This window comes from Lingula anatina, chromosome 6, assembly GCF_051362555.1.
Source record: "Lingula anatina isolate TDL-2025a chromosome 6, LinAna3.0, whole genome shotgun sequence".
Classification (NCBI taxonomy): Eukaryota; Metazoa; Brachiopoda; class Lingulata; order Lingulida; family Lingulidae; genus Lingula; species Lingula anatina.
In genome coordinates, this window is record NC_141772.1 from 17,064,767 (window position 1) to 17,082,451 (window position 17,685).

Here is a 17,685-nt window from a genome sequence, read left to right on the forward strand (position 1 = left end):
AAGATGTTTAAATATAATTTCCTCTGAATATTTAATATTTTTTTCTCTATTAATATTTGAAACCTATACATGAATCGGAATCCAACTACATATAAATCAATTATATCACTGCGCTACATTCCGGTCCATGTTTGTCTAGTCATGGCGGCCAAAACAAAGCGTAGAGAAAATGTTTCCTCTGTTTGAACTAGCTAAAATATTGAAGTATGGTGGCTCGGGCAACGGGAGCAGCAGACAGAATGCAACTGTGAGACGATGTGCATGGAAAGAAGTTGGAGAAATGAGCCAGTTGGCTCTGTACTTCTCAAACGGTAAGCTTTTATTGCAGGTGCCACCGATCAATGCAGGAACGTCATGTGACTTCATTTGTACGCCATACAAGTACTAAATAAATGTGCAAACGTAGTGTTCAGTGGAAAAATCGCTTTACTTTAAGCATGGTATCATGGAAACTTCACAAGAAAAGATTATAAGTTAAAAAGTGTAGAATTTTTTTCATTTCTGTATTGGATATCTTCTAGATACGCATGTTTAATAATTATTTGTTATCTTACATTAAATACATCATAATCATTATACTCCTTAAGCAGTACAATACCATTACTGTTTACTTTTTTTTAATAATCTAGACATAAAAATGAATAATATATAGATGAAAATACACATTCATTTTTCAAAAAGATTACCTGCTCCTTCGGTACTGCATCAGAGGGCGCGCCCCAGTAGTACGCCAGATCCCATGGCTACCAGATCAACCCATTGTGGACCTTTGCTTTGATGCTACAGGCACATGGCTGCTAGTGATCACAGTGAAGACGCATCTCTTCATCATCCCTGTGCTCACTTTGATGGTCAGTAAACTGATAAGTATACCTGTTTTTGTAACCAGCTGAACATTGTCTTCTTATTCAAAATGCCTTTATATACTTCTATTTTTTTTTTAGCCAAACCAAGAATATTATGGGCTATCAGAAGAAAAGTAGATAATTTTCAGACTGTTAGAATATGGTAAAGTTAATCAAAATATAAATAATTATTGTTATAAAACTTTGTGCACATTAATCTTAAAAAATATCAATTAAAAAAGTGCTTGAAATTAAACCAGTGTTACTGTTAATTATGCTTAATGATATGAACAATCTTAAAGTAAAAAATGAAAAAGGAAGATGTTCTGTGATGATATAAAGCTTATCTGTGTAGAAAATGAGACTGGTATTTTGCTTGGTGTTTTTATATTTTAAACATCAATTTATTGCCTATTGTAGAACCCCAGTGCACATGTGAACCAGCTGTGGAAGACAGATGATGTGACAGAGATCAAACCAGTGCTAGGAAAGGGTAATAAAAGATATAAACTTGAATTTTGTAAGGAAATTGTTATAGTGATGTCCTTACCAGGGTATGGGTACTAGTAGGACACGTTTCATTAATTTTGCATTACAAAAAAATTTTTTTTTCAAAAATAGCAGAATTCTGATTTTATTTTAATTGAAAATAAAGTTATTGGTTATTTTACGATTGTGGTTTATTTACAATGCCATAACTATGGCATATGTAAATATTCTATCTATTGAAGCAGAGGTTGAATTAAGTGTATTTGTAGCCAAGTCGAAGACCTACTCTTTAGCATCTTTGGTTTTGATTAGATGATAAACATTCTACAACCACAAGTTCACTACTTCAGGTGGCTGCAGTCCTGGTTTACTCTCAGGAATCATATACATTAACAATATCCACATTTGTCTACTTCAGGTGGCCGCAGTCCCACATGTGTAACCTGGTGGTATACTCTCAGGGATCATAAACATTAACAATATCCACATTTGTCTACTTCAGGTGGCCGTAGTCCCACATGTGTAACTTGGTGGTATACTCTCAGTGATCATAAACGTTAACAATATCCACATTTGTCTACTTCAGGTGGCCGCAGTCCCACATGTGTAACTTGGTGGTATACTCTCAGTGATCAGCACATTGCTGTGGTAGGAACACAGGTAGGTGCTCAGCAAGAGCTTGATCTTAAATGTTGAAATCTCATTCACTTTGATTTCAGTTTGGTGAATCCTCTTACTCTTAGTCTTATATGCCACAATGGTGTCACAGTAATTGTTGTTCATACAAGCCTAGGGGCCTGTTTAACCATTACATTTTTGGTTCTGTTCAACTCTACCAGACTACTAGTAAGTCAAATTTCAGTTTTAGTTGCAGTGGTAAATTGATCCAACAACACTTACAATTATAATAAGAAATATTGTTTTGTAACAATGGCTGGGTGAAACGGGGCCCTTATCACTTGTTCATGTCAGTGAGTTTTTGCTAAATTTGCAGTTCTGACAACACTTTTGGTAACCATACACCACATTTTAGCCATGTTAGAGAACGCATTTCTCATAGTAATGATAACTTTTTACACTTCTTAATCCAGCAAGGAGATATTTTATGTGTCGACCTACTGCGTAATACAGTTTTGGGTGAGACGTCTATCCCAGAAGGCATTGTGAATATTGATCTTGTTCAGGATGATAGGCAGTCTGTTACCTATGCTCTGGTGAGATATGGGCGGTATTTTGACAAGTCTTTCAGTTAAAGTATCGACACTTTAATCTCAAAATTTAAGAAATGTTTCAATTTTACATATTTTCTCAATTAATGGTGTAAATGAAAAGGATGTGCCTTTTCTAAAAAAAAAATTAATTTGACTGTTTAATATAGTACTGTGAAAGTGGTACATTTGTAAAAATCTCAAAATACTCCATAGAAATTTTTTTTATTTCCTTTCTCACAAGTATAACTGGCAGTTTACAAGATTTAGACCACACTATCATGAAATAAAACATTTTAAAGATAAACAGGAATGACCTCTCTACAATCAGGAGCAGTATCTCCTTGTTTTATTAACTGGAGATCACAAATAGAAATGATATAATGTATCAGGTCTGCTTTGTGTCCAGATCTCCACCAGGTCAGGGTCTCAGTGGAAACTGCTGTTAGAACAGAAGAACATGGAGATTCACTGGGTGGAAGATAGAGGTGTGCATGAACAAATGGATGGGAGACCTGTGTTACCTATCTATAACTTTGTTAACCAGACAGGTGAGGAAAGGAAGACAACATTGAGGGAGGATAAATAATGATAAAATTGAGTTATTCACACTTGAAGACTAAGACTGCAGAATGATAAAGTCATTATGAATAAATGAGTAGATTTTTACTTATTTAATTGTAACTGTGATGTGACCTTTCTAGAACTTAATAAATCAAACAGTAACAGATAAAAATTGAAACTATAAGAAATACTAGTTTTTATAAATATAGTAACTGTTGTGTCTATACATAAAATCTAAAAAATTAATGTTACACAAATTCATCTATAAGTAGCTTTTATTTAATTTTAATATATTAGTACATGTGTATTTCAGTCTTTTGTGGGTCAAGCTCTGTATTGTGCTATATGAAAGGATGTGAAGGGAAAAATGTTACATTTTTTAGTTTCAGAGGAACTATCCCATGACTTCATTCCTCTGAAATTCTACAATTTTGGCAAAGGAATCACTTTGTCGGCACAGTATGCCAGGGGAAGACACTTTGTGGCAGCACATGATTGTAAATCACAGACATATCAGGTAAGAAAAGTTTCTTAAAAGGATGACTTTTAACACTGAATCTTGCAAATTCATTTAATTGGTATACGTCTAGTACTTTACTTTTAATGACACAGGATAAGACTGAGAAAGCCAGAAGTTAAATCTGTTTTACTGAATGTTCTGGGCAGATGATGTTATACTGGATTTGAAAATTTATTGATAATTCATGTTTATTGATAGCTATGTTGTGTGTGTATTTGATTTAAATTGATGGAAAGTTTTCTGTTTGTTTGACTCAGTAATGTCTTTTACTTACCCACCATGCATTGTAGTCCCTGTATCACTGACTTGTTTTTTTTTTTTTTACTTAACATTGATTCTTTATAAGATGTATACACTTTTAGATGAAAAAAGAACATTGTCAATCTAATAATAATAATAATAATAATAATAATAATAATAATAATAATAATAATATTACTTTTGCTGCTTTATAATAAATGATGATAATTTTCATCTACAGGTTTATGACAGTAATTTGGAGCACAACCCCCTGTTTGTGTATAAGATTCCAGCAAACACAGAAAATTTACTCCTGACAGACAAGCTCATGTTCATGACCCAGATGGCTGATGGGAAAACACAGCTGATGCTCTTGTCCAATCAGATGTCAGAGACTTCCCTCGATGATCATATAGTAAGTTCCCAGTATGTAATATCATTACAAAATTTAAATAAAATATTAAAGGCATCACAGAGAAATGTATACAGATCCAAATACAAAAATATGCAGGCCCATAGCCAGGGGGGGTTCGGGGGTTCAAAAGAACTGCCCCTTTTGTCAGGAAAAGGTCCATTTTGGGTAAAATTTTATCTAGGTACACATAAGTTTCATTGTAAAAGGTCCACTCTTTCAGAAAAAGAATCCCCCTTTTGAATTTTCTGGCTAAGGGCCTGATATGGTTCATGCTAAATAAATATTTTGATACACAAGAAAGGCATGCAGTGAATGCAACTTATTATGATTGATTCAGAATCCAAATTATTTTGTTCAAATTGTTTTTCTTCAAATAGCGAGCTTTCATTTACATCTCATTTTTTTCAAAGGGAATTTATATAATAATTGCACTTTTATATTTTCTTTACTAGAATTTTAACAAGGATGCCATAGTCCAGGCCTTTGGATTTCCAGCAAGTGAAAGCATTGTGGCAGTTTTTAAGAGATCTTATCCCTTTTACTGGCATGAAAAGCGGGAAGAGGAGCTCTTGCAGAAGTCCGCCTCTGCATCCAGCAGGGAGTTTGTTAAGAAAGATGAAAAATTGGCCACAGATGCAAACAAAAGAAGATCAGGTGGCACATCCCAAGAGAAACCCAAGTCTGAGCTTGAGGCTGTAGAGCTAAGTGCTGCATACAGTATCCAGATATCAACCCACACTGTGCTAGATGGTTGTATTGTGGTAACACAGGATGGGGCTTATGAATGCAGACCCAGGTAATGCTAATAACAGAGTAATACATGACTGTATTGACTTGTGGCAGTGCCAGTTATATGTAACTGTAATTACGTTGGTCATATCATACATGTATTTTGTGGCATATTTGAACAAAGGGTTTAAAATAAAAGCTATTTATTAAATCTATTTAATTCTGCCAGCAAGACATTTAGACTTTAGTTATGCAATTAATACCTGATACATGCCTGGAATAAAATTAAGGCCACAGAGAATACAATGGAATAATTTGAATGTTCTAGGGTATCTCCAGAGAGGTATTTCCTGGACTTAGCGCTGACGACCTCGGACTCCCACCAGACGGAGCTGCTGGGCATCATGCTGAGCCTGGACATCAACATGCTCTATGAGCTGGCTGCAGAGTACAGGCTGGCCAGGGGGGACTTTGTACATTCTATTAGGTTGTACCAGTTGTCCAAGGTATGTACTTGATGGAAAGAATTCTGAACAAATATGTATTTCTGTTCATTTTGTTTTATATTTACCTCAGCAGGGTTTGGAATGAATGACAATTTCTCTTTTCACAAAAATTTTTCTATGAAAATGAATATAAAGCTTTTGGGATATAGTGTTCATCAAAATTATTATATAAATAATTTCAGCATAACATTCTATTCTGCCACATAATAAAGGTTAGAACATTTTCAGTGTCCGTACATCAAGAGAGTTGCCAACTTTGCCCACTACGGCCGCATCCCAGAGGTCATGAACTATCTGAAACAGGTTCTTGGTAATCGGAGCTTGGATCTGAATACGTCGGAGAAGAAGCAGCTGGCAGACATGGCACTCCACTGTTACGTGCACCAGATAGTGACATCCAATGGGAAGGACAAGGGTCTGGTTCAGGCACTCAGGTATTCTGTGTGACAGATAAGAGATCTTGAGATGGTACACAGATGTTTGTTATGAATATTTTTGAGACTACGGCCGTAAGTGCTATGTATTTCGAAAATACTTCCATTACATGGACAGAGTAAGTAGAAGTGGTCCACTATAAAACACAGCTTGTTATTCTTGGTTCATTTACTGGAAAGAAGGATGTTTGTACAATTTAGTGTTCTTGCAGTTCTTTTAAGAATTAAAATTCTAACTCACAATTAATTTTCCTGATTTTGGACTAATATTTAAATGAAAACTACTGGCAGTCTAAGATTTAGGAATTTCAGTATTTATTTTAAGACCTTTGGAAAAAAAGAAATATCATAACAGAACTACTTTCAGGGACTTCTTGCTGAGCAGTTTCTCCTATGATGAGATGACTGCCCTCACCTTGCTGTCAATGCACAACTTGATGGACTTGCTCTTTGAACTGGCCAAGGTAGGATCATGTTTAAAGTTACGGACATGGAAGTCAAAACACCCTCTGTTAAAGGAAGTCAAAATATCCTCTTATTGGAGTCATATGTTAGATAAAGCATCTGCTTTGCAATGCTATAGCTTTTTGATTATCAGAGAGTTTATTACAGATACTTTATGAAATACAGTGAAATCAGCTAAGAGTAGTAGTTAAGTGAACCATGATGAAATCCCAGTGGATTTTTAAAAAATGAAATGGTGCCCTTGATTATGGAGTTGACAGTGCTGTGTGTTTTCAGAGTCGTGGTCTAATAGGAGATGCCTTGGAGCTGCTGGTCCAGCAGGGTCATGTGACCTTCACCACCCCACAGCTGGACATCCTGGCCCAGAAGGGAGTGTCCATACATCTAGCCAGGGTCAGAGATGGTGAATAATTATTTAAAATTCTTTCTGAATAGAACATGTTTTTATTATATTCTCTCTTTAAGAAATTATAGTTTTTGACAGATATTCATTTCAAATTGATAAATCTCTCTTTTGAATGCACATAAAATGTAGTGAATGGAAGATGCCTTTCTGCCAATTATTTACCTATAAAAGTGGATTAAATTTTTCCAATTGCCCCCAAGTCTGCACACTAGAGCATACATTTCAGGGGACTAAACTTTTTGAGTAAACTAAGTGTAAAATGTTTTACTTTATTAATGTATTCTCATCATATGATATATTGAGATTCTCAAAACATTTGCTCTATAGGTACTTTCTTAAGGTGCATGTCAACAGAAGACTTTGTCAACTTTCTTCTGGAGAAACCTCAGCTGGCCATGCAGTTTGTGCCTCAGCTGTCCATTGCTTTGTCCAGTATGGACTTGAACACACTGCTGCAGGTGGCTCAGCTGTTTGACCCTTCCAAACAAGTGGTCAGAGAGATAATGGCCAAAGAACTGGACAACGAGGGATGGGGGAGGAGGAAGAACAGGAGGTGCTGTAAAATATTGTTCTCTACTTTCTCACTCTCAATGTGTATTAAGCACTTTTCCACAGCTTTATTTATTAATTTCATTACAACTTTTGTCATACAAAAATGTTATGTTTAATTAAATATAATTTCACTTGAACAGACTAGATTATTGACCATAATAGTAGTTGAATTTTATTTCTTATGTGATTATTTCCAGTTTAAGTTAAAGTGCACTGTTGTCATTTCCTTGCAGATCCCATAGTGTATCCAGCATGTCATCTTTCATGTCCTCTGTATCTTCAATGAGTGATCACAGCGAGAGTGCTGGAGTAAGTGTTAGCTATTTCAGTCATAGAATACATATGATCTTCTGTAAATTTCATGTAAAAAATTCCAAAACATTTGTATTTATTTATTAGGAGCAAACAAATTTTAATGTACAATTTATATTATTTGTTTAAAGGACATCCAGATGCAAGAAACATGGAGGGATTTTTAAGTAGATTAGATGTCTTTGCCCCTTTTTAATTGCAAATCAACCATACAGTGTTATATTTTGCAAAGTAAATTTTATAAAATGAAGAAAGTTAGTTTGCTTTGTATTAACTGTACACATTATTTAACCTTAATATGATTCTTTTTAACCAACATTATTACACCATTTTGATTGATATATAAAAGGGAAATATATATCTCTTTTTATTATTTACTGTTCAGGATGTCACGATGCCGAGTGTGTCAGAATTGGTTCATTTTTTTATCCTGGTTGTACTACACTTGAATGAGAAACACAGACAGCCAAAGTTTAGCACTGATTTCTTAGAGGAGGACATGTCATATGAGGCAGAAAGTGATGTAAGTATTAAGTAAGGAAAATGGGTGGTTTGCTTTTATCCCATGTTTAGCTCATATCAGGCATTTCGTTTGTTCATGGATTCAAAACAGTTTTTATATAAAGTTCATGTTGTATCACTGCAAAATACCATAAAGTAGCAATTTTGTCATTCAGGATTTAGAAACAAGTTTTTCCAAGAAGCCACGACTTCTGACTCTGCAGCCGGCAGCTATTGGATGTGGTCAGAACCACAGCGCTCTGGCGAGGAATGGTGACCTGTACACCTGGGGAAACACTGACCATGGCAGGTAAGTACTCTGGTCAAGAATGGTGACCTGTACACCTGGGGAAACACTGACCATGGCAGGTAAGTACTCTGGTCAGGAATGGGGACCTGTATTCCTGGGGAAACACTGACCATGGCAGGTAAGTACTCTGGCCAGGAATGGTGATCTGTACACCTGGGGAAACACTGACCATGGCAGGTAAGTACTCTGGCCAGGAATGGTGACCTGTACACCTGGGGAAACACTGACCATGGCAGGTAAGTACTCTGACCAGGAATGGGGACATGTACACCTGGGGAAACACTGACCATGGCAGGTAAGTTTTGTTGTCAGGAATGGGGACCTCAAACATATAGATGTTCATTTCAAACCTAACCTCCAGTATGAGATTTAATCATAAACCCATGTTCATCTTTGTTTTGTTGTAGGCTGGGCCATGGAGACATCACCACACCACATGGGCTGTCACAAGTACAGAGAGTGGAGACACTGCACATGCTGAAGATACAGGTTGTCTCAGTGTCTTGTGGAGCTCAGCACACCCTAGTATTGTCCAATCAGGGGGTAAGTTAAATGAGTGTTGTCCAATCAAGGGCTGTGTAAGGTAATCCTAATGTTTTCCAATTAAGGGGTAGGGTTCCTCAGTGTTGTCCAATCAGGACATAGGTCACCCAAGTGTTGTTCAGTCAGGGGGTAGGTTATCCTAGTATTGTCCTAATAAGGACAATGTCATTCAAATTGGTTAAAATAATTGGGAAACATGGTTTTCTTTTACTCAGTTGTTAATCTATTTAATGCTGGTGTAGCATTTTTCTTTCAAGGTAACAGTCATCTATTTATTCATATTTTCATTAAAGTGAAAACCAATAAATGTTCATAAACTGTGCTCATCTATCAACCTGGTTAATATAAAGTTGAATATTGCCACAACTGCTGTTGTTTCCAGCTGTACAGTTGGGGCAGCTCTCAGTATGGCCAAGTGGGTGCTGGTCAGAGACAAAAGTACACTCGACCTATGTTACTGGACAGTGTCCAGGATGTCCAGTTTGTGAGTGTGTCATGTGGTCAATATCATTCCATGGCACTGGCAGCAGATGGCAGGTACAGGCACAGTGTTTATAATGGGTTTGCTGGTCTTTATGTCTGATCATATTGTTTTCAATTGGTAAAGCATAGTATATAATATTGTTTTCTACAGTGAAAAATTGGATTAATTGGTTGGTTTTTAAAGCAATGTCAGTTGATAATTTTACTTCATTTAGATGTAAGGGAAAATATCTCTGAATATTTCAATTTTAATAGCATCTCCAAGCAAATATTTCAATTTGACCAAAAGGAATTTTATGAACTTTTCATACTACTACATATGTGTACATTATTTCAGGGTATTCACTTGGGGGTGGGGAGTCCATGGAAATCTGGGGCATGGGAATGTGGAGGACTGTCTGTTACCAACCAACATCCAGGCCTTGAATGACAAACAAGTGACCAGGATATCAGCTGGTTATAGTCACTCTGTGGTCTGCACGGCTAGGGTAAGTGTTATAGTCACTCTGTGGTCTGCACGGCTAGGGTAAGTGTTATAGTTACTCCGTGGTCTGCACGGCTAGGGTAAGTGTTATAGTCACTCCGTGGTCTGCATGGCTAGGGTAAGTCTTATAGTCACTCTGTGGTCTGCACGTCTAATGTAAGTGTTAGTCTGTAGTCTGCATGTCTAGGGTAAGTGTTATAGTCATTCCGTGGTCTGCACAGCTGGGGTTAGTGTTATAACACTTATAGTCTCTCCTTGACATTTAAAGAACATTTAAACTGAACGATAACATTTCTTAATGCTTTATCATACTGTCACCCCCAGGGTGAAGTGTACACATTTGGCTGTGGGATGTTTGGACAGCTTGGACATGCCAAGACAGAGAAACGAACCTTTCCAATCAAAGTGAATGGAATTCCAGAACCTGTCCACACTGTAGCCACCAAATACTTCCACAATGTAAGTACAGGCCAGTCCAGTGAACTACCATAATGTAATTACAGGACAGTCCAGTCAGTGGTCAGAGTGCCTTTTTTTAGCTATAAATGATTTATAATTTAATTTGCCAGCAGTTCTCTGTCATGGAAATTCTTCTGGAACTTTTCTACCCAAGCATTTTGTCTAGTTTGGACATAATTTACATTGCAGTGGTAAAACATTAGACTGGCAGTTAAAGAAATGAGCAATGACAGGCTTTTCATGTGATTTTTCAACCAGTTGATTGGATACATTTTTTAAAAAAAAGTTAAAGTGCTAAGATACAAGAAATTTCGAAATTGTTAAAATATCAAATCTAGACCATTTTAAATATAAACTAAAATTATAGATTAACCAAAGTCTCTTGCTAATAAATGTGATGCACAAAATAAATTAGCCTTTTAGTGTACTCACTAGGTTGTAAAAAGGGGAAAGAAAAATTTGGAATCTGTTGATTTTAATAGAATGCACATGCTAAGGCTGCCCATTTGCATTTTTTTAATAGATAGCAGTTACAATAGACAACCAAGTCTATGTGTGGGGTGCAAGCCCCCAAGTCTTGCGCTACATGGCTCACCTGACACGACGACAGCGTATGAGTGCCACAGGGTCTGTACATGGGGGTCCTCAGCGGCCTCCTGATATCCCCAAACACCTGTTGCCTCAGCTGGTTGACACCACTATGGTGTTTGATAAAATTGTACAGGTAATGTACCCAGAAAAATCTGCTTGTGTGACTTGTTTTTTGAATTTTCAAGTTGTTATTTAATTTTTAAAGTCGTATTCCTGGTTCTTGATAAATTGACTGCTTAATGGCGTATATGTGCATAATATTAGGTTGTGGTTATATTAAAAAGCTTTTCGTGATAATGATGGTTGCTGCATTAGTGTCTCGCTTGATTACACTCTATGTTATGATAGGAATCTGCCTCTTTATAGAGATATTCTGTTTTTAGAGCAAGAAAGTTGAGAAAAATTATGTGATTTTGGGTAAACTGTCAAAAAGCAGGAATTTAATTATTGTGAACAAGTAGGTATTTACATCTTATCACCTGCTCCTATATCTGAGACAGGTTATACTGAAGTTGTGATATTGTTAACTGTAGGTCTCCTGTGGTAATAACCACAGTGTGATGATAACCCAGGATGGGGAGATGTATTCCTGGGGGAAGAACTATGATGGCCAGCTTGGCTTAGGAAGTAAAATGGAACAGGTCAGTGCAGTTTTGGTATTAAAGTGAAATCTCATAAGTTGTTATCAAGAAAATTTGATATATCAGCAGATATTTTTATATATCAACCTGAATTGGAGGAGATTGTGTAGACTCATAAGTAAAAGACTTTGGAGTTAATGTTTTAGATGTAAGTCCTGTCTTTTGTCTAGACAGGTGGATTATGTTTACATATGTCCATTGTAAAACCTTAATAAAGATTAAGGTACTGGTGATTGGACCACTTTTAGAGGTCTGGGTTAAGTCAGAATTACTTCACAATACTTTTTTTTAGTTAATTGACAATTGATTAGAATTTCTCATTGTTACGTTCTTCCAGACGCAGCCCACCATGGTAGTGTCTGTGAATGACAAGAAGATCGTTCACGTCTGCTGTGGAGCAGAGTTCGCCATTGCTCTGGATTCTGAGGGTGCGGTCTACAGCTGGGGAAGAAATGACACAGGACAGGTAATGAGTTTAAAGCATTTCTATGTCTTATTAGTTTTGCTGATAATGAAATAAATTAAGAAATTCCTTTGAAGGACACACACATGGCCTCTTTAGTGTTTTTATGTTATTGGTCTTATGAAGGAAAGATTTGGTGTGAACTTAAATAAATGATTTATCTCAGTGACTTGTGATGCATGACTGTGTAGGATAGTGAATGGCAAAAATCTTGTAAACCGTGAATACATTGTACACTTCATGCATTTCACATTTATGTAAACTATGAATTAGAGTAATATAGGAAGAATGGTAAATAAGTAGACAGTAAATATAGTTAAAACAAGATCCGGAAGTGCCATTGTTTTGCCCTCAGCTCAGATAATATTTTAAAGGATGCCAAAACTTTTAAAGTAATACCTTTGCAAACATTTTAATGGTTTCATGGAGCAAAGTGATAAAAAATGCCTCATGATAACCCTGTTTGCAAATTGTAAAATTGTAATGAATTGATATTCTTTTCTCATTTACAGCTGGGATGGTCAGAACATTTGGAATCAACCAGCAAATACTCCAACAGACGTCCCAAACATTCCAGAGATCGCAGCTCTGGGGGTTTTGAGAGGGAATTCTTGGTGCCCACTCAGCTGAAAGGGTTCCCATCTCTGACCATTCTTAGCAGGAAACTTTTAATGCCCAAGACCAAGAGAAAACACAGCCATGACAGTTCAGACTGGGTAGGTGAACAGGAAAGGGGGCTCAAACCTGGACTATCTTGGACTGAAGTTAGATGAATTGATGTAACTTGATGATCAGATTGTTTGGGGCCTTTATCATTCTTTAAAAGTTTTAACACCATATTTAGCAAATTGGTATCTATAAAGTCATTTTCTTGTAAATGTTACCAGCTGTTTATCTTAACTTGGAAAAAGTAACAAGTGAATTCTAATATTCACAGCAAGTATACTTCACTTATAAAATGATCTTGTTATGTTTGCAGTGGTCTGATGACTGCTATGAGGATGTCAGCGAGTCCTTGGAGATCCCAAACTTGTCAACTGTTGTTGATCCTCCGTATGGTTCCCAGGTCATTGCTGTTGTCTTGAAGGTGAATTGTTTGTTGCTGTTGATTTTTATCCTCTGTCATTAATTACTTTTTTTAAGAAAATTAAAAGCGAAAGTTTTGATATTTTGAGAAATATTTTTTTTTCACTCAGAACAATTAGAATAAGTTTTAGTAAGCTACATGTATGAAAACTTGGTGACACCTGATAAGATCAAGTGGTTTTTACACATTTATATAATAATATTGATATTACTGCAGCAAGTTTATGTGATAAAACAAAAATATGTCTTTAATTTAAAATCAGACATTTGTTTTCAGCATATGTCTAGTTTCTGTGAACCTACAAAATTGTTGCGGATGTGCATAGATCATGAGGACTGTCAGTCTGCAGCAGACGTCTGCCAGTCAGGGGGGCTCTACTCACAGGTAAGATCAACCTGGTGTTAAGTAGGCCATTCACACTAGCACTTTCAACCACGGTCAAGGTCTAACCTCAGGCCTATTGGGGTTAACTTTTCTAAAGTGAACGGATGACGTTCCCCTAACCGCGGTCGAAATAAACCCAGATCAGGAGCTGAGTTAACTCCAAATCACGGTCAAGACCAGGGCCAAGTTTTATAAAGGACGTTTAGCACTAACCAGCGTATAAGTCTAACCAGTGGATAAATTCTCCTAACACTCGTTAACTGAAAGATGGTTAAAATTGTGTTTCATATGGAACACATGCGCACAAGTGGGCAATTAATCAACTGATATTGTTTGCGGGAAATCCTTGCAGCTATTTGAGTACTATGAGTATCAGCAGCTGCAAAAGAGTATCATGGTCTGAAGATGCCGTCAAGGGCCTCCTTGCCATATGGTTGTAGAGTGAGGTACAACCTAAATTAGAAGGAAGCGCCAAAAATAAAACAGTCTGCCGTGAAATAGGCCTTAGGAAATAGGCCCTGTATCACCGTGCCTTGGTCGATGCAGCATATCTTTCAAAACAAATTCACTGCAAATTGAGCACAATTTAGCACCTTCAAGTATCGTAACATATTTTCAACTCATGTGCCTATTATCTCACTTTGTTGATGGAAAAACTGCTTTTGCCTCTGAGCCCACTCCCATTTACCTCCAGCTAAAAATGACCAATCAGCTTCAAGTCTTACACCACTTGACATCACATCACGGCACAATCCTGTCTTCCCCAGTACCCTCTATTGATCAAGATTTTCCCTCTAATCCAGGCGCTGTACTACCGTCTAAGATGGCTGTCCCAGTGTGCAGGACAGGTGGAGAATATGTGTCAAACTGCAGCAAGGATTATCACTTTTTACCTGAAGCATGTCAGCTTATCTAGGTAGGCTTACACAAACAAAGTTTTAAATGTCGACAGTATATAATTTTGGATTAAAAGTTTTGCATTTTATGTAAGTTCGTTAGTTAAATAGATGAATCATGCTAACAAAATAAAATTCATTGACAATTTGGTTTCTACAGATTTTTCCTTTGAATCAGAATTCTGTTCATGGTATTAAATTCTGTTTTGATGGGTCCTTAGGCAGTTCCTAGACTTGGGGCTGATTATATGTATGGTCTAATGATAAATGTTCAAATATTTGTTTCAAATCCCAGGCTCTAGTCTGTAACTATCAGTGTAAGATATTGTTTAAATGTATTTAGAATATTAACATTATTTATGTGCAGTGGTCTTCATCAGAACCACTACCAGAGGGAGCCAGCTAAGGAGACCATAAGGCAGACATTAGGACACGTAAGCAAAAACTTAAAATTAAACTGATTTTATGACAGGTAAATATTGACAATTAAATTCATTGTTACAGCTGACATTTGAATTGCCTTAGAAGTAATGAAAATGTTTCTCTGAAATTATAACATGCTTTTTGTATCACAATGTTTGTTTTGAAAAAGAAAGTTGTTGGTCTATCTTTAGAATATCGCGTTTACAAACTTTTACAAAATTATAACTCATCCCTATTAGGTGTTTGATTTTTGGGACCGCCAGAAGTTGCCAGTCTCAGACTTGGAGTCCTTGCTGAATTCACACATGGACCAAATTGCATACCCTCTCAGCTTAATGGCCATCAGGTAACCAAGGCAACTGGAGGTCATGTTCACAACTGGGTTAACTTGGATCAGAAAAAATCTAACTGACATCACTAGTTAACCTGATTTTGAGCACAGATATTCAACTTCTACTTGGTGCACAGCAGATCATGTAATCCTGTCCTTTGCTGCTGTGGGTTCAACTATTTCCAGTCTGAAAGAGAAAATGAACACTGCATCAAGTATTTTCCTTTTAGTAGCAAATTGAATATGAATGGTCCTTGAATGGGAAGATTGTTTCAAAATGAATTATTAAATATTTCTTAGAATCATCATTTTAAAATATACTTTGAAATAAATCTTGATTTGTCCAAGTTTTACCTTTCAGGTACTTAGAGCGGATTCTCAACGAATTGAGCCAGGTGACCTAAAAATGGCGGACGTACATGAAAGAAAACCGCCTAATCTTTTAATAGTCTCTCCGCCTCCCCACACGTCGTCCCTGCAGGATACAGTAATTAAATCTCCAACTTAATGCCAGTTGACACGGGTCTGTATGTGCCAGTCAATGGTGTGGTAAAAAGACTAAGCCAAAACAATTACAGCTAATGATTTTAAATTTCAGAGAAAACAGTGAGTTGAATGAGGATGAAGTATCGACTGATCCTAAACTTGGCAATATTCCAGAAGAGATCAAAAAACAATTCTCTACCAAGTTTCTTCTCGGTCTGACAGCAAATGTAGTGAACCGAATAGAAAAAGGTACTTATTGTTTACAAATAAATTATAAGCTTTTGATATTTAGTCTCATTCCAATGTCCATCCAGTGTGTCACTCTGTGGAAAGACCTCCAAGGTTGAAAACCTCTGAAAAGTGTTCTCTTTTATCCAAGAATGAACTAAAAACATTTTGCTAAATGTTATACTGTTGTATTTTAGATTGTATAAACTAGTATATAGATGTAGTATACAGCTCTTTGTATAGTTTTAATATATAACTAGGAGGTCTTTCTATGCACTCTTCTATCTGTGTGTGTGATATCCCGGGTAACAAATGATAAACATTTTATGTACAGGTAAGAAGCAGCACTGTAATCTTATAATTTTTTCCAATTTTTTTTCTATTTTTTGTTTGTAGGTCAAGGTTGTGAAGAATACTGTCAGATCTTGTCAGGTGAGACAGCTGGACTGAAGGTGGAGCCAGAACAAAATCTTATACCAATAGACAAACTCTGGCAGGAGATCCTTCAGAACCTCAGCAAAGATGTGGAAAAGAGGAGCCATATAACAATGTCCACTAATGAGATAGAATATCTCACTGCAGCAAGGCCATCTTTTCTACAAACCAACGAAGAGGTTTCTAGCTCCCCTCAGCCAGTCAGGGCAGTGCTTTTCACGTGTGGACACAACTTCACTGAAAAGATGTTTTTAGATACGACCCTGACCCAGTTGTCCAATGACCTCACTAAAGGTCGTCTGCCACTCAATAATAGTGCAATGTTGCTATCACAGTATTACAAGAAGAAAGGCTATATTCCTATGGCATGTCCTAAGTGTGTGTTTGCTACTGTACAAGATATACCAGTGGCATGACCTACATTACAGACTGTAGGATGTTCAAAGATGTATTTAATCCAGCTGAGAAAAAGATTTCACACGAAAAGCCTAATAAGCATAAGCTGTCAGAACCTTGCTAGTTTCAAAGTTAAAAACCTTTATGGTGTAATTTGAAAACCATCTATGAAGGAATTGTGAATTCACATGTCCAAGGGTCCAAGTGAACAAATTAAAATGTGCTAAACTAAAGTTAGGGTCTTTCAGGATTACAGGGGACTGGTACATACTTCTTTTAAACAGATTACAGGTTTTCTTCTAACTGATGACAGATTGTTACTTCCCCCATATTAAAAACCTGAGCTGGATACATGTTTGAGTCAAAGAAAATTAAGTATGGCATTTGGCAAACATTAAGTAAGTATTAGGATTTTGGGGTAATATTGAAGATACATCAATTATCATATTTTTCATAGCATAAGGTGCCAGATTTGCATAATATGGTATCTTCAGATGAGGCTTAAGTTTTAATTTTGAAAATAACTAAAATGCTCTTTAAAAAAATTGAATAGTAAATCATTCAAATTAGCCATAATTTGTGAATCTGGTGCAATATAAGGTTTGTACAACACGTATCAATTTTTCAAGTGACATGAAATAATAAGTAAAAACTGGTCAAACATGGATGAATTTTGTTTTATTTTTTAAAAAAATGTGGCTACATGAAAGGAATAAGTTGGTATGTTACTGATGTAAGTTTGGGTAACTGCTTTATGTCAAAGAAAAATATACACACACAATTGGAAGATAATCACTGCTGAACTTGTAACAATTTCCAAAAATAATCCATGCTGATTCTGTAAAACCTCAGCACTAGA

At 36.4% G+C, this 17,685-nt stretch overlaps 1 protein-coding gene across 1 annotated transcript; it reads left to right on the forward strand.

The window, feature by feature from the left end:
* Positions 1-114: 114 nt before the first annotated feature.
* LOC106176012 (uncharacterized) lies at positions 115-17,677 on the forward strand. Its single transcript, XM_087015466.1, has 32 exons — positions 115-311; positions 682-851; positions 1,266-1,338; positions 1,921-1,994; positions 2,426-2,548; positions 2,952-3,093; positions 3,490-3,623; positions 4,108-4,281; positions 4,734-5,077; positions 5,339-5,516; positions 5,745-5,950; positions 6,318-6,414; positions 6,692-6,818; positions 7,149-7,374; positions 7,607-7,682; positions 8,071-8,208; positions 8,363-8,496; positions 8,904-9,039; positions 9,422-9,576; positions 9,860-10,010; positions 10,331-10,465; positions 10,989-11,189; positions 11,590-11,697; positions 12,035-12,163; positions 12,673-12,876; positions 13,140-13,247; positions 13,524-13,631; positions 14,435-14,547; positions 14,895-14,961; positions 15,190-15,296; positions 15,880-16,016; positions 16,392-17,677. The coding sequence occupies exons 1-32, from the start codon at positions 170-172 to the stop codon at positions 16,844-16,846; spliced, it is 4,872 nt and encodes a 1,623-aa protein (XP_086871592.1). The 5' UTR covers positions 115-169; the 3' UTR covers positions 16,847-17,677.
* The last annotated feature ends 8 nt before the right edge of the window (positions 17,678-17,685 follow it).